This window comes from Rhinatrema bivittatum, chromosome 3 (genome assembly GCF_901001135.1).
Source record: "Rhinatrema bivittatum chromosome 3, aRhiBiv1.1, whole genome shotgun sequence".
Classification (NCBI taxonomy): Eukaryota; Metazoa; Chordata; class Amphibia; order Gymnophiona; family Rhinatrematidae; genus Rhinatrema; species Rhinatrema bivittatum.
In genome coordinates, this window is record NC_042617.1 from 237135102 (window position 1) to 237159095 (window position 23994).

At 44.7% G+C, this 23994-nt stretch overlaps 1 protein-coding gene across 5 annotated transcripts in view; it reads left to right on the forward strand.

The window, feature by feature from the left end:
• The window catches only part of NPHP1 (nephrocystin 1), a 382880-nt gene that overhangs the window by 116961 nt on the left and 241925 nt on the right, over positions 1–23994 (forward strand). For 4 of the 5 annotated variants that reach the window (XM_029594329.1, XM_029594333.1, XM_029594330.1 and 1 more), the window contains exons 7-8: positions 5329–5383; positions 21762–21846. In XM_029594329.1, the coding sequence (XP_029450189.1) occupies positions 5329–5383; positions 21762–21846 (140 nt within the window). The remainder of the gene's footprint in view (positions 1–5328; positions 5384–21761; positions 21847–23994) is intronic. The other variant, XM_029594331.1, reaches the window with a different exon arrangement.

Consider the following 23994-nt stretch of genomic DNA (forward strand, 5'->3'; position numbering starts at 1 on the left):
CAATATGTCTTATTATGCAGGCACTGTTTCTGTTGGCTGAAAAATGAAGAATAATGTGATGTTATATTTTTTGAAAGTAGATGGGGAGGGGTTAATTTTCAGTAGTCATTTTTCTACGTAAATTTGTTATTTAAAAATTGCCCAGCCCTTATGCAGATAAAAATATGCACAAGGTTTACCAGGTGTATTTTTACCCGCGTATGCAATAGGCATTCTCACAGATGTGTTTAGGTTGGGGGAAGGAAATAATGTACATACATTATATTTTCAAATATGTGTGTATTATTTCCAAGGGAAAAAATACCTGCAGTAAAAGCAGGAATAAGTTGCGACAGTTATTTTTTTTACTGGGGCAAATTTTAAAGGGAATGTATGCTCATACTTTCCATTTGAAAATTGGTCCAAAGCCTGTGGATATAAATATTGTGGACTTTGAGACTTAAATGATTTAAAAAGGGATGTATGACACAGATTTTTCACAGGACAGATTGCTATCCATACCCCCCTTCAACTGAAGCAATTGCATTGTGATTTGTAGAATCTGATGATACTCCGTTTGAAGAGGGGTTATAGGTAACACTTTTGGCCAAAGCCGAGAGATATGCTTGTGATTCGGCCCGGCACACGCCGCATGGATTGTATGTGGGTTAGAGGTGTGCATCCGTTTTCCACGTATTTGTAATCCGCAACTTATTTTTTGCTATCTGTTAAATACGTGGGGAGGCGAAACGCATCGCGACTCCCCACGTATAACAGATTTCTGTTTTATTTGGCCTAAATAAAAGTTTAAATCCCCCCACCCTCCTGAACCCCCCAAGACTTACCAAAACTCTTTGGTGGTCTAGCGGTGGGGTCCGGGAACTCACTCAGACCCTCGGTGCTAGTTTCATCATAGCCTTTGTCACAGGGGCTACCGATGCCATTGGTCAGCCCCTGTCACATGGCCATCGGCGCCATCTTGTGCTCCTACCATGTGACAGGGGCTGACCAATGGTACCGGTAGCCCCTGTGACATAGTATGGGCAAAGGCTATCGGCGCCATTTTGAATCCTGGCGTCGGAAGGCAGGTCGCTCTGGGACCCCCGTTGGACCCACAGGGACTTTTGGCCAGCTTGGGGGGGCCTCCTGACCCCCACAAGACTTGCCAAAAGTCCAGCGGGGGTCCGGGAGCAACCTCCTTTCACGCCAGCCGTCCGATCCCAATACTCAAAATGGCGCCGATCGCCTTTGCCCTCTCTATGACGGCAATCGGCGCCATTTTGAGACTCAAAATCGCCGTCCCGCCAATACTCAAAATGGCGCCGATTGCCGTCATAGTGAGGGAAAAGGCGATCGGCGGCATTTTGAGTATTGGCGGGACGGCGATTGCCTTTGCCTTCACTATGACGGCGATCGGCGCCATTTTGAGTATTGACTGTCGGCGATTTTGAGTCTCAAAATGGCGCCGATCGCCGTCATAGTGAGGGCAAAGGAGATCGGCACCATTTTGAGTATTGGGATCGGACGGTTGGCGTGAAAGGAGGTCACTCCCGGACCCCCGCTGGACTTTTGGCAAGTCTTGTGGGGGTCAGGAGGCCCCCCCAAGCTGGCCAAAAGTCCCTGTGGGTCCAACGGGGGTCCCGGAGCAACCTGCCATCCGATGCTAGGACTCAAAATGGCGCCGATAGCCTTTGCCCATACTATGTCACAGGGGCTACCGGTGCCATTGGTCAGCCCCTGTCACATGGTAGGAGCACAAGATGGCGCCGATGGCCATGTGACAGGGGCTGACCAATGGCACCGGTAGCCCCTGTGACAAAGGCTATCGGCGCCATGATGAAACTAGCATAGAGGGTCTGAGTGAGTTCCCGGACCCCACCGCTGGACCACCAGGGAGTTTTGGTAAGTCTTGGGGGGGTCAGGAGGGTGGGGGGTTGTAGTTAATTTAGTAGTAACGTATTTACAGATCGACAACTTATTGAATTCTCCATACTTCCGCATGAAACGGAATTGACCCCCCACGAATACGGATAATGTACGCAACGAAAACCTTTTGCCTGCACATCCCTAATGTGGGTTCAATTGCGTAACTCCCACTATGCACACAAATATCCAAAAAGTGGTTAGGGCGAGGTCTGGGCAGGTCAAATCTGTAAAATGAAGTCAACATGTAAGTATTTACGTGCACAAGTACACTGTGGTCCCCTACCGCATAACTTTACTTCTGCTATGGACGGCTTGTAAGTCATGTAACAAAAAAGATTAGGCTAGTTAGTGGGGTTTTAAGAGTTGGGGCTAATAGAGTAAAAGAGAGGCAAGTTAACTAGGGGGTTTAGGAAGTCCTCTCCTTTACTAGGGCGAACTGGGAACAAATTGGGGAAACAAGTAATTGCACTGGCATGCGTATCTACTAAAATTCCCCCCACTTATGTGTTCGAGTCGCCATTTGCGAGCAAATGTACATATCAATATAAAATCATGCGCTTATGTATGCACGTATACACGCAGATACGAATGTATGCTATACAATTGCCGCATCCATGTGTGCACACTGGGAAGCGCACGCATATATGCGCCCGCACGTGGGTCTTAAAATTTACCTCTTTGTGTAGTACAACTGAGTCATAATCCCTTTGTGTTGTCTTGTTTTCAGGGAATATAACTTGTAGTTAGATGCTTTATTAAGTCACATTTTCTCCAGGGAAAATTGTGAATAGGCCCCAGGCTTTCTGAAGGTAAATCAGGTCTTAGCTCCTGCCCTTCCTACACTTTTATCTATGAAAACAATATTTGTGTAATAAGTAATCCTGCCTTAAACTGTCATCTAAAATTAGACAAAATTCTACATATGGGTATGTGTGACACAAATTTTAATGCAAAGTTTTATTACCCATAATCTCCCTTACACTAAATCATCATCTTAGTATGTAGTAAAACACACATCACACCAGTTCAGGGGGATATGAGTAAAAAATATCTTTTTCTCATAAAATTGTGCCAACTATCTCTGTATATAGTATTTATCTAATTTCTGAAATATGTTGTGACAGGATTATTTGTTCAGTTATTGGTTTCATAGGAAAATGCAGGGATGGTCCCCAGTTTGCTCTGAAAAAGCTTAGAGGTCAATATTGGGACTTAGCCAGACAAACCCTGTGTTTTGAATTTCCTGTCCTGCTGAATAGTTAAGTTTTAGCCAGGTAAGTCGTTACTTGGCTAAAACTTACCGAGTTAAAAAAAGGAGGCGGCGTGGACGTGTCCAGGGGCAGGGCTTAAATTTAGCAAGATAATGCTGATATTCCATACTACTCAGCTAAGTTTAATTGGGCAAGTCTGATCATAGTAGAAGGCAGGTCTAAAGTTAGCTGGGTGTAAACTTACCCAGCTAGTTTTATCTAGGTACATTCAGTGGGACTTATAGCAATTTTCAAAAGCCCATTTACACAAGTAAAACTTTTTGAAAATTCAGCCTTATGAAGAGAATTTTCAAAGGAGTTATGTGCAGAAAAGTAGCAATTTTCAAAAGACGTTTTACACCCATAACTTCTTTTGAAAATTACTTCCGAAGAGTGCAGGCAGTAGAAAGTTAGCCGGGTAAAATTATCCAGGTAACTTTGGCTGGGATATTCAGTGGGAAACTTAACCAGATATATGCTACTTTTACATCCGTAACTCCTTTGAAAATTACCTCCTTAGATGGTAACTTTCAGACCGGTGTGTGAGCCACATTTGCACGTGTGCATCAGCCCTCGCCCAGGGATGAAGCTATTTTATAACTTGCACGCAAATATGCGTACAAGTGATAAAATAACCTGGCATGCAAATCCCACTTCTACCATGTATGTTGTGGGATTTTAAAAGAGGCCCACGCCCCACCCCTTTTTGGAAAGTTTTGGATGTACATGCTGCAGTATTTATGCACATATGTAGGCATTTTTAAAAATATGGTTGGTGCGCATGAGCCCAGCTTTTTCAAGCATCCCCCAATTGATATGTATGCTGAGCTTTTAAAGTTCACCTTTTTGTTTCCATTCCCATTTTTTTTCTTTGTAATATAGTAACTAGACAATAAGCCATCCAATTGCAAAATATATCTTTGAAACTAGACAAAGTGACATATACCAGATGTGCCATATAAAGCAGACATTTGGGAAGTTGCTGGTTGATTTTTCTTTTATGTAATGATGTCATAAGAACATAAGAAATACCACACTGAGTCAGACCAAGGGTCCATCAAGCCCAGTATCTTGTTTCCAATAGTGGCCAATCCAAGTCACAAGTACCTGGCAAGTACCCAAACATTAGATAAATCACAAGCTACTATTCCTTATTAATTATCATAGTAGCAGTTTATGGATTTTTCCTGTAGGTATTTATTCAAACCTTTTTTAAACCCATTTACACTAACTGCTGTAACCACATCCTCTGGCAATGAATTCCAGAGTTTAACTATGCGCTGAGTGAAAAAGAATTTTCTTCGATTTGTTTTAAATGAGCCTCTTGCTAACTTCATGGAGTGCCTCCTGGTCCTTCTAGTGTTTGAGAGAGTAAATAACCAATTTATATTAACTTGATCAAGTCCTTTCATGATTTTGTAAACTTCTGTCATATCCCACCTCTGTTGTCTATTCTCCAGACTGAATAGCCCTAACTTCTTTAGCTTTTCCTCATAGGGCAGCCATTCCATGCCCCATGTCCTTTGTGAAAAACTGTAAGTCTGAAGTAAATGATCTAATTTTTCAAGAAGAATTGTAAATTATCATTGTTTACAAACCAAAACTTCTAAAATGTATTTACTATGGGGATTAAAATAAAGACACAAACAATATAAGTTGAAGTTTCAAAACTTGCATATGTAAAAAATACCACTTTCGCATGTCAAATAATGATACACTTGAGTGTATGCTATTTTAAAAACTTCAACATACATATGTAAATCAGGGTCCATGAGTAAATTTACGCATGTAAAAAAAAGTACAGACCAGGGGCCAACTTTTCTGTGAGTAAGATGCTATTTTATAAGTAATTTACAAATGTAAGTGTGGCAACTTACTTGCATATATTTACTCCTGCTCAATATCAGGAGTAAGTGATCATAAACATCTTAAAAGTGAAAAACTGACTGGGTAGGGGGTCTGAGTGAATTGGAGAGACTTCAAGCTGAAGAGCCAGGAGGGTCTTCATGAGCTGCAGATGGACTGGGCGAACTGGTAGACTAATTGGTAAAACTGGTTATTTGTCTGTATACACGCATAAATGGGCACACATGAGCAGTTTTGAAAGTTATCCTCTTTGCTTCTAAGATCTTTTTAATATTAAATTTTTGCAAATCTTTTGTCTGACCTTCAGCTCCATGACCGGTTCCATTTCTCAGCTGAGTTCTGCAAGGAAAGCCATGGCAGAGGTAAGCATTTTTCCTATGAAGTTAAATTTTGTGAACTTGTCATTTCTTTTTCTCTTTTTTCTTACAAGACTTTCTTCTAGTAGAAGCTACAGTGGTTAATGATTCATTCTGACAGAATAATGCATGTATTTTTGCTTAAAGATTTTCCTTTTCCATTGTAGCTCCCTTATATTTATCCCTTTTTGCTTTCATAGCTATTCTGGATATACTATGGGGTAGGTTTTCAAAGGGATACGAGCGTAACCCCTGAAAAGCTGCCCCTGCCTGCCGAGCCTATCTTGCATAAGCTCGGCAACGCGCGCAAGCCCCGGGATGCGCGTATGTCCCAGGGCTTGCAGAAAGGGGTGGGGCGTGGGCCATTTGCCGCTGTGCCCAGGATCCGCTTGAATCTTTGGTTCCTAGCGTTCTTATTCCTATCTTAGTCTAGCATAGTGACTCCGTCACACCTAGTTTTTATTGTTTTATGACTTACATGCTGTCCATAGCAGAAGTAAAGTTTCATGGCGTGTTTGTTCATGTTAATACATGCTGGATTCATTCAAAATCCAGGAACATCCATGCCCCGCCCTTTAAAAAAAAAAAAATTTGTGCGCAAACTTGCACATACTCGTACGCCTTTTAAAAACTGTGCGATGTGCGCCAGCCCAACTTCTGCGCGTATCTCCCGTCTTTGGGATGTAGGGCTTTTAAAATGCGCCTTTTAAAACCTGGTTTTACATGTATAAGTGGGCTTTTGAAAATTACTACAATATTTACCATTGAATTGTCCATAGGATTTACCCGCATAAATTCACTTTACGCAGGTAAATGTCTTTTGAAAATTGCTACAATACAGGAGAATTTTAAATGAAGTTATACTATCATAGCAATTTTAAAAAGCCATTTACGCCTATTAAAATGTACTTACACCTGAATATCCTATGAATAATTCAATGGTATATATTGTAGCTATTTTCAAAAGCCCACTTAAATGGGTAAGGTACATTTACAAGTGTAAAAACCCAATTTTAAGTGTGTAAATGCTTTGTAAAATCAGGCCCATAGTAGTTATATTTACATGTGTAAATTCTTTTGAAAATTAACTCCTTCATGAGTTCAGAATGACTGGTGCTTGCAAATTTGAAAAAAGATCTCGCTATAGTTATCAAGTCTGCTGACAAAGGAGGATTCATTGTAGTTCAAAATCGAGAAGGCTATGTCAAAGAGATTCATAGTCAACTACAGGATCTAATTCAATTAAATCTATTCAGTTGATTATTTATTAGGTTACTAAATGTACTTGTAGTTTTTAAATAACCAAGTGTTAAAACTTTTTAATCTAAAACATTTTCAGTTTCTAACCATCTGCATTTTACCAAATATGCACAAAGATCCAAATAAGCCACCTGGCAGACTCATTATCACAGCTAATGACTCCATATTAGAAAAGCTCCCTATCTATTTAGATTCTTTTCTCAAAATTAGGTTGTTAAAATTGATTCTTACATCAGAGATACCATTCACATTTTGAATAGATTCAATGATTTTGACGGGAACAGTTCAGATTTCTATTTTGTCACCATGGATGTTAAATCTTTGTATACATCCATTCCACAGAATAAGGCTCTAGATATGCTCAAAACGTTTTTGAGCAGTAGAGCACATAGTCATACAATACTGACGAGCTTTATATTGCAATTAGCTACTCTTGCATTAACCAGGAATTTTTTATTTTTTAAACTTTTTATTTAAACAGATGACAGACACTTGAAAAAATGTTGAACATTATAAGAGCAATCCACGCCTCTTGACATACAAATGTAGTCATTCCACAGCTTCCCCTAGTAACATTAATAGTCTCTCGGATGTGCCAAAAAACACTATGAAATTCCTTTCTGTTCAGATTGGATGTTGTTAACATCTTCACTGCAGTGATTCTAAACCTTTAGCTGTTAAATATCATCAATAAGGCCTCCATACCTTATCATACAGAAATTATTTCTTACAGAGTGAAAAAATCATCTTTTCTATGATTGCTGTGTCATGTACCTGAGCATACCAAAGGACAATTAATGGCTGCGACTTCTAATACGTTGCAATTGAAACCCTTGTGGCATGTATAAGATGATCACACAACTTGCGCTGAGGGCCAGCTATAGAAACATAGGTCCATAGACCAAGGAGACAAAGCAAAGATGTGAGATGCACGGGTCTGCCCAGTATATGTTACGTGTGCCAACCGCAGCAGACCCGCGGCTTGGCCCCCTCACCTGTTTCAAAGTGATCCAGCACCTGGTCCCTCGTCTCTGGCACCTGTGGGCCACCGGCTCTGTTCTCAGGCCGCCCCTGATGTTCTGCATCAGGCCTTTCCGTGTGGCCTTCACAAAAGGCTCCTGCATCTCCTCCGCTGGTCGCAGAGACCGACACCACTTATAAGGTCCACGAAGTCCCAAACAGCGGTAATTCCTAATGGTCCCTCCCCCAGTTGAGAATTCCTGAGGCGATTTCCAAGATCCCTCAGAGGTGTTCCTTGGGCCGGTAGCCAGTTCCCATCATGGACTTCGTAGGTGAAGCAGCTGAAAGGTAGTGGGTGCAGGAAGCCAAGCGTGGCAGTGACAGCCTAAGTCCCCGTAGCCAGAGACTGTCTCTGACTCAGCCAGTAAGCGCTGAGCCCAGGTAAGTAAAAGTAGGACTCCTTCAATTCAGAGACGTGGAAGGGCTATGGTAAGTCTTTCCTCAGGTCTCTTGCTGGGTGTGCCATACCGACAATGGTCTCAATCCCGTTGGGACAAAGGAAGGGGGTTTCCAAGCAGGGTGAGCGGTCCTCCAATGGGCTAAGCCCCGCTTCAGACTCGGTGGGCACTCCACATGGCAGGCCACGGCGGCACCATCTTGCGCATAGTTTAGTCCTGCACCATTTCCCCCCATAGACCGTTGGTACGCGCGGTGCAGGCTGGCCCTACTGTGCGCCTAACGTGCGCATAACTGCGTGCATACCTGCGTGCATAAGTACATACATACATTCGCGCACAACTGGACGCTTATACTTACATGCGTCGGGGCGGATTTGTGCGCACTCGAGTCCAAGTGCTAGCCGGCAGAACGCACAAGCTACAGTGAACTATGGCTTCGGCAACAAAGAAGGACAAGCAACACTGTCTTTGTGCTGCCTGCTATATTAGGGCTGCACAGTCTGACCTAGAATCCTTCCTGTGTCAGCACTGTGAGTAAGCCCAGGGAGGGCTAGACTCTCAGAACTTCTCCAAGCCTGGCCCCTCCCTGTCGGATGACAGGTCAGCCATGACCTTATCTGGTAGCTCCCCAGATCTGAGCAATCCCGGTGCTGCATCTCCTTCAGGAGAGGGCAGTTAAGCGGCGCCTACCCTAGTTCCTCCTGGGCTAGGTATGGACCCGATGACCTTTTCTTAGGTGGAATTCTTTCAGGGCCTTCAGGCCTTTGTACAGGCGCAGTCAGCTGCTGCCCCTGCCCGGTCTGAGCCCCAGCTGTGAAGGCCTTGTCCTCCCAGCCCTGTTAGCATGCCTCGAGACATTCTTTGCCTCACCAAGGGTATCCCTGACAGGGATCCAGACACCACGGATGACAAAGGGGATGCAGACTCATTGGAGGATGGGGAAATCCCTCAAGGCTTGGAGCCATACTGGATGCTACTATGGTTTTTCCACAGAGATGAATTGCCGGCCCTGGTCTCCCAGACCCTGAAGACTCTGGGAGTTCCCAGCGTGGACCATATGTCTGAACCAAAGAAGAATCCCATCCTGATGTCTCTACGGAAAGCCTCTTGCTATTTCCCGATGCTGGAAGTCATCCAGGAGTTGATTGACCTGGAGTGGGACACCCCGGAAGCCAGCTTTAAAGGAGGTCGGGCATTGGAGGCCATGTACTCTCTGGACCCAGCAACCAGAGAATGCCTGCGTTTGCCGAAAGTGGACGCCCTGGTCTGCGCCATTTTGAAGCGAACAACCATCCCAGTAGAGAGAGGAGCAGCTTTGAAGGATGCGCAAGATAGGCAGTTGGAGTCCATCCTTAAGCAAGCCTTTGATGCGACAGCAGTGACACTGCAGATCGCTTCCTGTTGTGCCCTGGTGGCTCGCTCGTGTCTGCTTCTCTTGAGAGAGGCAGATAGCTCAGGGGCACATTCCAGAGAGGCGATGGAGCCTGCCATGGCCTTCCTAGCAAATGCAAGCTCTGAGCTAGTGCGAACCTTAGCCAGAGGAGTAGCCTCAGTGGTGGCGGCCAGAAGACAGCTATGACTGCAAAATTGGTCAGCGGACACGAACTCTAAGGAAAACCTCACAAAGATGCCCTTTAAGGGATCCCTCCTATTCAGAAGCGAAATGGATAAGTTCGCCAGTAAGTGGGGTGAATCTCCAGTGCCGCGGCTACTGAAAGATAAGCAAAAGAGGTCACAGCACCCCTCGCCCATGAGGGGTCAGACCAAGGGCTCCCAGCACTTTTGGCCCTACAGAAACTCGTCATTTCAGGCATCTCGACCCTTGGAAAGGTCTCAGTCCTTTCGAAGCTGACAACCAAAAAGAGGAACTGGTTCGGGCTCAGGTTCAACCCGAACTTCCCAATGAGGTTTGGTCGACCCATCCATGGGACGAGGAGATAGGGGGCCGACAGTCCCTCATCTATCAGCAGTGGGTCGAGATCACGTCAGACAAATGGGTACTGGATATCATACGAGAAGGATACGCTCTGGAATTTCGCAGCATCCCTCGGGACATGTTCATGACGTCACCTTGCCACTCGCAACACAAGAAACTGGCTATGGAATCTACGTTGATAAGGCTCCTCAGTTTGAAGGCTATAACCCTGATACCTACACCCCAGGAAAATACAAGACATTATTCCATCTATTTCATTGTACCCAAGAAGGAGGGTTCGTTTCGCCCCATCCTGGACCTCAAGAGCATCAGTCATCATCTGCGGATAATTCACTTCTGCATGGAATCTCTTTTCTCCATCATAATGGCCGTACAACTGGGAGAGTTCTTAACCTCTCTGGACCTATTGGAGGCCAGTGTTTCTTACACTTTGTGGTACTGGGCCACCATTATCAGTTCTGGGTATTGCCTTTCAGTCTGGCCGAGAACATTCTCCAAAATTACGGTGGTCATGGCAGCGGCACTGAGGAAAAAAGGGATCCTGGTGCACCCTTACTTAGACAACTGGCTGTTCCAGGCAAAGTCATTGGAAGAGAGCCTCCAAGTGACTATCAGGGTCAGGTCCCTGCTTCAGGAACTTGGTTGGGTCGTGAACATGGACAAGAGCAGCCTCAAGCCCTCCCAGTCCTTAGAGTACCTGGGAGTCCGGTTCAACACCAAGCAGGGCAAAGTCTTCCTCCCTCAAGGATAAGGAAGCTGACGTGCCAAGTGCGTTGGTTGATGAACACAATGCACCCCAGGGTGTGGAGCTATCTCCAGGTCCTCTGCCTGATGGTGTCAACCCTGGAGGTAGTACCGTGGGCGAGGGCACCTATGAGGCCACACCAATGCTCCCTGCTGTCACGTTGGAACCCACTGTCTCAAGACTACTCGATTCACCTCCACCTACCGATGGAAATATGTTCTTGGCTCCAGTGGTGGCTACAGGAAGTTCATCTAAGCAAGGGTGTAAGCCTGGCCCCACCAAACTGGCTAGTCCTCATGACGGACGCGAGCCTCCGAGAATTAGGAGCTCACTGTCAGGAACTGAAAACCCAGGGGCAATGGACCAAGGAAGAGACACACTGGAGCATAAACCACCTGGAAGCCCGAGCTGTCATATTAGCATGCATGCAAGTTAGCCACAGAGTCCAGGGCCAGGGGGTCCACATGATGTCAGACCATGCAACAACGGTAGCTTACATCAACTGCCTGGGGAACCAAAAGCCACCAAGTGTCTCTGGAAATAGACCCCCTTTTGGAATGGGCAGAGATAAATCTACAAGGGATCTTGGCCTCCCACATCGTGGGAAAAGACAACATCAGAGCAGACTTTCTCAGTAGGGAGAGTCTGGATCCAGGGGAATGGAGGTTGTTGACCAGAACCTTCCAGTTTCTAGTAGATCGCTGGGGCCTCCCATCCACTTCTCACAATGCAAAGGTCCCCCGATTCTTCAGTCAGAAGAAGAGATCAGCGCTCCCAAGGGATTGACGCCCTTGTCTAGACCTGGCCAGAGGACTTACTGTACGCCTTCCCTCCGTGGCTTCTGCTGGGCAAGGTCATTCGCAAGATCGAACGCCACAGAGGATTAGTCGTCCTGGTGGCCCCGGTTTGGCCCAGATGCCCATGGTATGCAGACATGTGGAGGCTTCTATGCCTCCCCCTGCACAGGGACCTTCATCAACAGGGTCCGATCCTTCACAAGAACCCAACTTGGTTTTGCCTTACGGTCTGGCCCTTGAGAGGGCTCGCCTGACGAAGCGTGGATATTCGGCGGCAGTAATCACCACCTTGCTCTGTGCATGGAAGTTCTCGACATCCTTGGCGTACATGTGGATCTGGAGAATATTTGAGGTCTGATGCGAGGAAAGCGGGGTGCCCCCTCGGACGACCAAGGGCCCCATGATTCTGGAATTTTTACTGGATGGCTTGAACAAAGGGTTGTCCCTCAACTCCTTGAAGTCCAGGAGGCGGCTATCTCTTGTTTCAGGGGTGAGGTGAACAGAGCCCGCCTGTCGATGCATCTGGACTCGGCCTGTTTCCTTAAAGGGGTTAAACATCTCCAACCACCCTTAAAATGGCCAGTCTACCTATGGAACCTCATTCTAGTATTGGACGTTTTAGCAGGGCTTTCCTTTCAGCTGCTGCACAGTCTGTCTCTATGCCTGTTAACACTGAAGACTGTATTCTTGGTGGCGATATGCTCTGAACTACACATCTCTGAACTACAGGCTCTGTCATGTTGGGAGCTGTTCCTCCGGTTTACTCCAGGAACGGTACAGCTTCACACCGTTCCTTCCTTCTTGCCAAAGGTAGTCTTGGAGTTTCAACTGAACTAGTCTATTTCCTTACCATCCCTAGATAGACGCAAGGCCACGGAAGACTACCGCCTCCTATGCCACTTAAACGTCAGCAGGCTTTTAGTACGGTATCTGGAACGTTCAGAATTGGTGCGCAAGAGGGACTGATTGTTTATTCTTCACGGTGGAAGAAAACAAGGCAAAGCAGTTTCACGAGCTACCATAGCTCACTGGATCAAGGAAGTGATCACGGGAGCTTATGTAGAGGCAAGGAAGCCTTTACCCCCTTCAGGTTAAAGCTCATTCCACTAGGGCCTAGGCAATATCCTTGGCGGAAGCTAAGCTTCTGTCTCCTGTCGACATCTGCCGAGTAGCGATGTGGTCCTCCTTGCATACCTTCCCCAGGTTCTATCGCCTGGACGTCCAGGCCTGAGAGGACACAGCCTTTACAAGGGTGGTGCTAACTGGACTGCGGGCAGCCTCCCACCCCATTTGGGAGTAGCTTTTGTACATCCCATTGGTCCTAAGTCCATCTGGCTACACACTAGGAAATGGAGAAATTACTTACCTGATAATTTCTTTTTGCTTAGTGTAGACAGATGGACTCAGCATTTCGCCCACGGCTGCCCATGTATGGTGCCAAGGAATTGCCCATGAGGTGAATCTCAATTCCAAGAAGTTACGGGTAAGCCGTCGCCATATCCCTAGATGAGGGCATCTATAATATTGCTGGGATTTATGTTTGGTTGAGTACAGTTACGGTCACTAGTGTTTTAATCAGGTTATTAAGTTGAATTCAAATTTTATTCAAGTTTTTCAATAGTATGTCCACAATGGCTTTTGAAGAGAATACTGAATGGCTGAGGTCACTCCAGGGGTATATCTAAGGTACGGTAAGTAATTATCAGGTAAGTAATTTCTCCAATATAGAGAGGCAGTTCTTTTCTTTCCTGATCCTGTCGCTATGAGGGCCTGTTCTACCTGTGAGGGCATCTGTCGCGTCCATGCCACACCTTCCCAGTTACTTAACTGGGCCCTTATCCCATAATAAGTCTCCCTTGAACCATCTCGCAGTTCAAATTCCTCCTGTAAGTTATCAAAGGTGATCCATCTCTCATCACCCTATAGTTGGCCCAAAAATTGCAAACCCTCTCTCCACCAGTCCATTACATCCGCATGGTAAGTGGCAACTGAAATAGGATTATTATGCAACACAGCCAGTGGTATATGAGTGTCTGTAGATATCCCCATGTCCTTGTACATCCCCTTGGTATAGTAACACTGAAGGAACTAAGTTTCCTAATACAATACTATATCCTTACACATAAAGGAAACTGTTTTTTCTATTTTAATTCTTTATTACTATTTCGCTTATACAAACATTTTTACTTATACAAAATAGTATACCATCATGTCATCTAAAACCCATCATAATACCCCATATATCCCCAAAACTACAACGACCCAATTGACATCCCCCCTCCCATCCACACATGGTCACAATTCACACCCGTTGCTTCCACAGAAATCGAACCTATCATCAGAAAAACCAACCCTGCATCCCACCCTCTAGACCCCATCCCCATCAAAACCCTAAAACTCATCAGAGAGATTATTGTCAAACCAATAACCTGCATCATTAACTTATCCCTAGAACAAGGAATCTTCCCAGAAAAACTCAAAAACGCCATCATCAAACCAATCATCAAAAAACCTCAACTCGACAAATCCGACCCAGCAAATTACAGACCAGTCTCCAACCTCCCATTCCTAGCAAAAATCATCGAAAAAACAGTCAACAATCAACTCACAGAACACCTTGAAACCTATAATGTACTACAGCCTGCACAACATGGTTTCAGAAAATTCTTCAGCACTGAAACCCTCCTCCTCTCTCTCACTGATACCATCCTCAGAGGCCGCGACAAAGGCAAATCGTTCCTCCTGATACTTCTTGATATATCCGCCGCCTTTGACACCATCAATCACAGAACTCTCCTCACCAGACTTAAAGAAATTGGTCTCCAAGACACCACAATCAAATGGTTCAACTCCTACCTCTCAAACAGATCCTACATCGTCAAGACGAACTCATCTGAATCCTCTCAAGTGCCCCTCACTCATGGAGTCCCACAAGGTTCTTCCCTATCCTCAACCCTATTTAACATTTACCTCATCCCACTATGCAAATACCTTTCAGAGGCAAACCTCACCTACTTCATCTATGCAGACGACATACAAATATTACTCCCCATAAACAAGTCCATCCAACTAACCATGGAAAAATGGAACAAACTCAGCTCAAATTTATCCCACTTGCTATCTCAATTATCACTATGCCTCAACCAAGCCAAAACAGAAATCATTCACATCCACGATGACCGTCCCTCTCATCCACTCAAGTGCACCCCCTCCGACCACCCAGGAAGCTCAACCAACCCGGGAGTGCCACAAATCTCACCCACGCCGTCCACAAGAAACCTAGGCGTAACAATCGACAGCCAACTCAACTTTAAACGACACATCTCCAATACAATCAAGGATGGATTCTTCAAACTTCAGACACTAAAAAAACTCAAACCCCTTCTCCAAGAGCACGATTTCCGAACAGTCCTTCAATCAATTATCTTCGCAAAACTTGACTACTGTAACTCCCTCCTCCTCGGCCTACCAGAAATCCACATCAAACCCCTCCAAGTGCTACAGAACGCTGCCGCCAGAATCATCTCTAACAAAAAACAAATCCTCCCACATCACACCCACTCTCAAAGAACTCCACTGGCTACCCATTACACAAAGAATCCAGTATAAAACCCTCACCCTCATGCACAAAAAAATAAACAACAACAATATGAACTGGCTAAACAACGGAATACATCCTTACCCTACACAAAGAACTCTCAGATCCACCAACACTGGCCTCCTAGCCGTCCCCAATCTCAAATCTGCATACCTCAACGTCACCCGCAAACGAGCCATAACAATAGCGGGCCCCACCTTATGGAACTCCCTCCCCACCTGTCTCAGAAATGAACCTTCATTGCAAGTCTTCAAAAAACACCTCAAAACATGGCTGTTCCTAAAAGCTTTCCCACCTGACACGTAACCTGCCCAAATGCAACTGCAACACACCACGCCCCCTACACAAGCATCTCGCGTCACCATCTTCCCTCCCTTGCACCACCTTCCTCCCACCTATCCCCCCCTCCTCCCCCCTTCAACCCTCCCTGCTAACCTTAACCTTAAATTATCCTCATCAACAAGTCATTTATGTACATATGTTATATACTATATCAAATGTTCCATGTAATCCTGTTATTTCTGTTATAATTCGTTATATTTATTACAATGTTATAATTTATTATATTTATTACAATGTTATAATGTAAAATAGGGCTGTTACTACCCTATTCTTTTAGTTATCTGGAAACCGATGTGATATCTCGATCGAACGTCGGTATATTAAATAAATAAATAAATAAATATAACACATGCACACTATATCATTCATACCATTTAAAACACCCATACCCAACAATATAGGATCCTATTTGTTTCGCTCCTACAGAGTTTCCTGAGGGATTATTTGAAATCCACTACTTAAAACCTAAGTGCTGAATTACACCATTTCTATTACTGTTTTTTCACAAGATCTTCATCTCTTAACATTACAAAAATGTCTTTATACATTCAAGAATTGTTACAATTGGTCTGTAACTGTTGCGTTCATGCCTGCTCTTCGCCCTCGCTCCACCCTCTCTACTTGTGTGGCGACTCCCTCCAGGTCTGAGGGACAGCTTGCAGCCGCGGCGTCTCCCTGCCGCGTGTCTCTGGAATCCCTGGGTTGGCCTGCCGCTGCGGATTCGCCATGTTCCTGATGATGTAAGGGCGTGCGCGCGCGCTCCAGAGTTTGTACCGGCAAGGGCGCGAACCTTGGGGGCGTCCCCTCGTAGTGACGTCATCCGCTTCCACCTTAAAAGGCCTTTGCAACTACGAATCGAGTTAGCAAGGACTCGAATCATACCCTTCTCAGATACGATTCGCCCAAGCTACTCTGCCTTGTACTTACCAGGAGTACCCGCTCCTCGGGGGCCTCGCTCTCTCTTCTTGATTTCAGATTGCTAAGACGGGATCCGGTACTCGCTTCTCGAGGGGCTACAGAAGACTCCTTACTGCCTGAAAGCGATCGCAGATGTGAACACTGTGAGTTCTATTACAGATAGGAACCGGTACTCGCTCCTCGAGGGCCTATGTTCCTAATCTCGGAAGACTCTCTTCTGTCTAAGACGTTATCACAGGTACGGAGATTGTGAGTTCTTATTCCAGACTGCATATAGGAACCAGTACTCGCCTACGGCTCCTGTTCCTGAATATACTGAAGACTCTCTGTTGTATAGAAGCCATTACAGAGATCTACAATTGTGAGTGTATCATCTACTACTGGTTATGTATCCAGCATACCCTGTCTACTCACTACCTATAGTATCTCTCTACAGCTCAGCAACTCAGAGATCGCAATTCCAGTATCTGAGGGACTTCAACCCTGCAGGGCACATCAGCTCACTACTGCCACCTCTGGTGGTTCTACTTCCTGTCTAATAAAGAACTATCTGTGTTTGTCTCCATACTCCAGCCTAGCCGGTGGTCCCTCTCAGGATATCCTCCTGGGGGCGCTGTCATCTGCCATCGGCCCAAGGATTCACCAATTTACATTAAGGGGTAGATCTTTAAAAAAATACGCGATTGCGTACTTTTGTTCGCGCACGCTGGATTTTATAAGATACGCGCGTAGCCGCACGTATCTTATAAAATCTGGGGTTGGTGCGCGCAAGGGGGTGCACATTTGTGCAACCTGCACGCGCCGAGCCCAGCGCGCGCTGCCTGTTCCCTCCGAGGCCGCTCCGATTTCGGAGCGGCCTCGGAGGGAACTTTCCTTCGCCCTCCCCCCACCTTCCCCTCCCTTTCCCTACCTAACCCACTCCCCCGGCCCTATCTAAACCCCCCCTACCTTTGTCGGCAAAGTTGCAGGCGTAACTTTGCGCGTGCCGGCCGGCAGCCCCGCTCCGCCCTCCAGTCCCGGGGGCTGGTCCGGAGGCCTCGACCACGCCCCAGGCTGGTGCCACGCCCCTGGGCCCGCCCCCGAAACGCCGCGGCCCGCCCCCGAAACGCCGTGTCATTTCGGGAACGCCCCCGGACACGCCCCCTCCCGCCCCTTTTTGAAAGCCCCGGGACTTATGCATAGGCTGCCGGCGCGCAGGCCTTTTAAAATCCGCCCCTAAGTGTTTATTCCTTACACTGCTGAGCGGTATCATACAGACTGCCACTCTGTGGAAGCCAACTCACAATAGGTCATTAACTCCGCCTATGGAGTATTACAAATTGCTAGCTCCTCCCCTTGGGGGAGCAGCATTGAACAGTAACTCTATTCATAACAATTTGTGTGACTCGTCATATTTAAACGCTTCACCAGTGTTGTTTGATAGTGTAGTTTTCCTCAATTACAAATGTTTTTCTTCTTATTTCCGAATCTTTTCCGATTTTCTCCCCAATGCTTTCTACAAAAGATAATATTATGTTATTCTAACCCACAATTCCAGAGTTAAATGGGGCTTGAGCTTAGGTGTGGTGTAGGCAGCAATGCAAGGCTAGAGATTAAACTCACTGAGGACCTCTGGTGGAGAAAAGGCTGCTGCATCACAGGCTGAGTCAGGTGGCTAGTGAGTAGATGGCTCGAGTAGTTTGGAACAGCTTATTGGAGGCCTCTGCTGGTCGGGAGGTGTCACAGTTGACTGGATTAGGGTACAGTGAGGCTGCATGGCAGGTGGAACCATAACAATCATTCTAGTTTTCAAGCTGTGGTTCAGCTTTAATTTTACCAAGTATAGATTACTATAATTCTATCTATCTGAGAATGCCAGCCACTGCTTTAAGAGCTCTACAAATCATACAAAATTCAGCTACTTGGGTTATCTCAGGACAGGCATTATGAATGCATATTATTCGAACCCTGTTTGAATTACACTGGCTTCCTGGAGAATGGTGAATTAAATATAAAATTGCATGCTAATACACAGGGAGGATAACTTTCAAAGCTGCTCCCATGTATATGGGTGCGTGCAAAGTTGCTATAGTATTTTATAACTTATGTTCAAATGATATGCACAGGTTATAAAATATGAGTACTCGTGTGCACACATGCTCGCATATTTAAAAACCACCGATGGTGGCAGTCGATTGCCTTTGCCCTCACTTTGTCACAGGGAGCTTTCTTCCTGTGACATTGTGAGGGCAAAGGCGATCGGCGCCATTTTGAAACCAGTCCAGCACCGCCACTGGCACCGAGGGTATGATTGAAGGGATGGCTCCCGGACCCCCCGCTAGACCACCAGGTACATGTAAAAGGTTTTTTTGGGGGGGGGGTAGGGAGGGTGGGAGAAGCAAAGGGGTAATTTGTAAAGGGTCGGGGTGGGGGTTTTTTTATCGGGCCAATGGCGCCATTTTTATCAGTGGTAGCCAAAATGGCGCCGATGGCCCGAGAGCTGGAGATCGCGCCGGGACCCCCCTCCACTGGACCACCAGGTAATTTAACATTTTGGGGGGTTCGGGAGGGTGGGGGAGGGTAAAGGATTGGTTTTAAAGGGTCGGGGTGGGTTTAGGGGTTGTTTTGGTGTGTCGGTTTTCCCGCCCCCCCCCAAATAATTCCCGTACTCGATTTATTTATTTATTTATTTATTTATTTAGCATTTTTATATACCGATGTTCTCGATACAAATATCAAATCAGGTCGGTTTACATAAAACAAAACAATCGCGGTGAGGCGTTACAATAAACGGAGTTTCAGAACATGAGAATAAATATTAAATAAACAACAGTGACTCATCAAATGACGAGAATCTATATAGTAAATAACATGTAATAAAATAGATAATGGTGTAAATAACTAACTTGAAATAAAATAAATAATAAATAGAATAGTATAAAATATATATGTAAAGACAACAGTAACTCGTTATGATACGTGAAACATGTAGAGAATAACTAAGAATAAATGATGTGTTAATTTGGGATATACAGGTATCAGGGACCAATGTTTATGTGCCTGGTTATGAGTAATGCATGGGCTAAAGAATTAATGCATCCACAAGTGGAACAATCAAACAGGTGGGCTGTCAAATAACATGGATTCATGTGGAGATAACTAAAAATAAATGATGAGCTGAACAGTGGAGATAACTAAAAAAAAACAGTGGAGATAACTAAAAATAAATGATGAGCTGAACAGTGATTTAACGATTTTTCACGATAAATCGAGGGAATTCCTATTGTATCGAGTCCCTTACCGATTAATGACGATTTTAAAATTATCAGACGATAATTTAAATCGTTAAAAAACGATTCACATCCCTAGTGGAAAGTGTTCTAAACATCAAAATCACAGAACATATAGAAAGACATGGTTTAATGGAATAAAGTCATCATGGCTTTACCCAGGGCAAGTCTTGCCTCACAAATCTGCTTCACTTTTTTGAAGGAGTTAATAAACATGTGGATAAGGGTGAACCTGTAGATGTAGTATACTTGGATTTTCAGAAGGCGTTTGACAAAGTTCCTCATGAGAGGCTTCTAGGAAAAGTAAAAAGTCATGGGATAGGTGGCGATGTCCTTTCATGGATTGCAAACTGGCTAAAAGACAGGAAACAGAGAGTAGGATTAAATGGACAATTTTCTCAGTGGAAGGGAGTGGACAGTGGAGTGCCTCAGGGATCTGTATTGGGACCCTTACTTTTCAATATATTTATAAATGATCTGGAAAGAAATACGACGAGTGAGATAATCAAATTTGCAGACGACACAAAATTGTTCAGAGTAGTTAAATCACAAGCAGATTGTGATAAATTGCAGGAAGACCTTGTGAGACTGGAAAATTGGGCATCCAAATGGCAGATGAAATATAATGTGGATAAGTGCAAGGTGATGCATATAGGGAAAAATAACCCATGCTATAATTACACAATGTTGGGTTCCATATTAGGTGCTACAACCCAAGAAAGAGATCTAGGCGTCATAGTGGATAACATATTGAAATCGTCAGTTCAGTGTGCTGCGGCAGTAAAAAAAGCAAACAGAATGTTGGGAATTATTAGAAAGGAAATGGTGAATAAAACGGAAAATGTCATAATGCCTCTGTATCGCTCCATGGTGAGACCGCACCTTGAATACTGTGTACAATTCTGGTTGCCGCATCTCAAAAAAGATATAATTGCGATGGAGAAGGTACAGAGAAGGGCTACCAAAATGATAAGGGGAATGGAACAGCTCCCCTATGAGTAAAGACTAAAGAGGTTAGGACTTTTCAGCTTGGAGAAGAGACGGCTGAGGGGGGATATGATAGAGATGTTTAAAATTATGAGAGGTCTAGAATGGGTAGATGTGAATCGGTTATTTACTCTTTCGGATAGTAGAACGACGTTAGAAAGAAGTTAGCATGGGGCACATTTAAAACTAATCGGAGAAAGTTCTTTTTTACTCAACGCACAATTAAACTCTGGAATTTGTTGCCAGTGGATGTGGTTAATGCAGTTAGTATAGCAGTGTTTAAAAAAGGATTGGATAAGTTCTTGGAAGAGAAGTCCATTACCTGCTATTAAGTTCACATAGGGGCGGATTTTATGCGCGCAGAGCCCTCGCGCGCCGGCACGCGTAAAGCCCCGGGATGCGCGTAAGTCCCGGAGCTTTCGAAAAGGGGCGGGAGGGGGCGTGTCCGGGGGCATTCCCGAAATGACGCAGCGTTTCGGGGGCAGGCTCGGGGGCGTGGCGCCGGCCCGGGGGCGTGGTCGAGGCCTCCGGACCAGCCCCCGGGACCTGAGGACGGAGCGGGGCTGCCGGCCGGCGCGCGCAAAAGCAGGCGTAACTTTGCCGACAAAGGTGGGGGGGGGGTTAGATAGGGCCGGGGGGTGGGTTAGGTAGGGGAAGGGAGGGGAAGGGCGAAGGAAAGTTCCCTCCGAGGCCGCTCCGAAATCGGAGCGGCCTCGGAGGGAACAGGCAGCGCGCGCTGGGCTTGGCGCGCGCAGGTTGCACAAATGTGCACCCCCTTGCGCGCGCCAACCCCGGATTTTATAAGATACGCGCAGCTACACGCGTATCTTATAAAATCCAGCGTACTTTTGTTCGCGCCTGGTGCGCGAACAAAAGTACGCGATCGCGTATTTTTTAAAGATCTACCCCTTAGAGAATAGCCACTGCCATTAGCAATGGTAACATGGAATAGACTTAGTTTTTGGGTACTTGCCAGGTTCTTATGGCCTGGATTGGCCACTGTTGGAAACAGGATGCTGGACTTGATGGACCCTTGGTCTGACCCAGTATGGCATTTTCTTATGTTCTTATGAAATGGGTATAACTATTTACTTAATAAGTTATGTTTTACCAGATGAGTGCCACTGATGCTTTGACAACCATGGGAGCTATACCTACAGGATTTAGAGCATCCACTCTCTCCCACCTTTTAGAGGAAGGTAAGAAGTCTGTTAAAGTGCAGGAGTGGAATAAAGGATTGCTTTTTAAGTATTCAAAGTATATGCTTCAGAAGCTCAGTATAACATTAACATTATTTGTTTTATTTCCATATTGTTTCCTACATGCATTTTCTAGCTCTTCATTAATATCTATAAAAACAAACTATCCTGCTTGTTCTCTGAGAATGTCTTTGTCACACAGTTTTGCTATGTGGAATATGAACATTCTCAAATGACAAACAAGACAGCAGTGCCCATAAGTGGGTGACATCAACAGAACCCTGGGACAGATCTCTTCCTTAGAAGCTTCTATAGCAGAGTTGTCCAACCTTTTCACAAGAGGGGCCACAATGCAATTTTTTCTCACTCAGGGGACTGGTGAACAATTTTTGCAAAGACATTAATTGACACCACCAAAAAGGTGCATTTTTATAAATAAACCAAAGAAGATTAATTTATTAGCTTACTTTTTCATTTCTATATTGAACAATATCAATGAGAGGGGTGTGAGAACTTTTCAAACCACAGAACCTTTCCATTCATACAAAAGGTGTCCTGGATTCCTGGCCTGCTATCAAAGTCTCTTGTCAACCAATCAGCTCTTGAATAAGTTGCTAAGCACCAGGCAATCACACTGCCAGCCAGCACTCAAAAGTCCAGTTTAGGTTCTCTTCAAGTTGTTGAAAGGAGGAAACACCACTCACAGAAGACAGACAGACATACCACAGTCATCTATATAGAATGAGCCAACACAGAAGGCAGATAACTCCATATACAGGGACAGATCACACCAGGCAGACAGATCACACCACATCCACACCGAAGCATAAAACAAGTTGAGATATCAAAAACTAAATTTTAGTTCAGCTCTACCCCTCTATTACTATCACTAGCTTCTCAGTATGTCTGATTTGCATACACCTATCTTAGAATTTTTTTTTAAATTATTTTAATATAAGGAATTAAATCTTACAAATAAAGAAAGTGAAAAAGAAAAATTAACATAGACAAGTCATAAAAGTCAGAGAATCCAATTATAAAGAGAAATCCCACCATGTATGGACACATTTTTGGAGCACCAAAAAAATGTAAAAAAGTAACTCTTGGGGCAGTGTTTGGTACTAAATTTATTAAGTGATTGTGCCCTTACTATTTATGATTATGCATTTTTACATATATATTACTGAAAGTGGTAAATATCACTGATTTGTGTGATATTTGTTGAGCCAATTTTTTTTGTTTTATCCTTTTGGTCTATTTGTACGACAGCTTTTGGCTGTTATTCAAAAGATGCTGCTAAACTCTGATGACATTTTAGCTGAAATTAGGGACCTCTGTTTTTAGACTGAAAATTCATTTAAGTTAGGTGCTCAAAACCGAGTCTCCTAATTTTAGGTCTGCTGTTCACTTGCATAAATGTAGGTGTTTAAGTGAGGTATGTAGTGCTGGAAATCATTGCTAAGATCCTAACTTACTTTCTCTGCTCCTTGCCCCACCTGCTTTTTAGGAACCTAGATTTAAGGGCTCTTCCCTAGACCATTTTCAAAGGGCCAAAATTAGACACAGGTAGGGCAGTTTTCAAAGCTATTTCCGTGGGTAACAGGGAAATGAGTTTTTACAAAATTGCCTGCCCAATATGCAGGTAAAAGTATGTACGTACGCATGCTTGTATACATGTCCATTTACCCACTGTGAGAAGGTTTATTTATTTATTATTTGTATTTATTTTCTGCCTTTTTGAATAAGAAATTCACGCAAGGTAGAGTTCAGCATATTAGAATGGCAGCATGTAATCAGACATCAGTAGCAGCTTACAATAGAATAAGGTGCACAGTGAGGAACAAATCAGGAGCAAATCAACATTTCCTAGCGTGTAGCCAGATGGACTCAGGACCAATGGGTATTGTACTCTCCTGATAGCAGATGGGAGATGGAGTCAGATTTCAAAGCTGAAGTCAGCCTACATATACCCGTGAAGCATTCTTAGCTCTTCAATATTTCTCCGTCTCCCATAGCAGATGCGGACACTATCCAAAAGAGAATAGTGTAACATTTACAAAAAAGAAGAAAGAAAATTTACCTTTAAGAAGAGAGCCCCGCTTCTCCTGCGGTGAAACCTAACGGTCCCTCCCCCAGTCTAGACTTGCC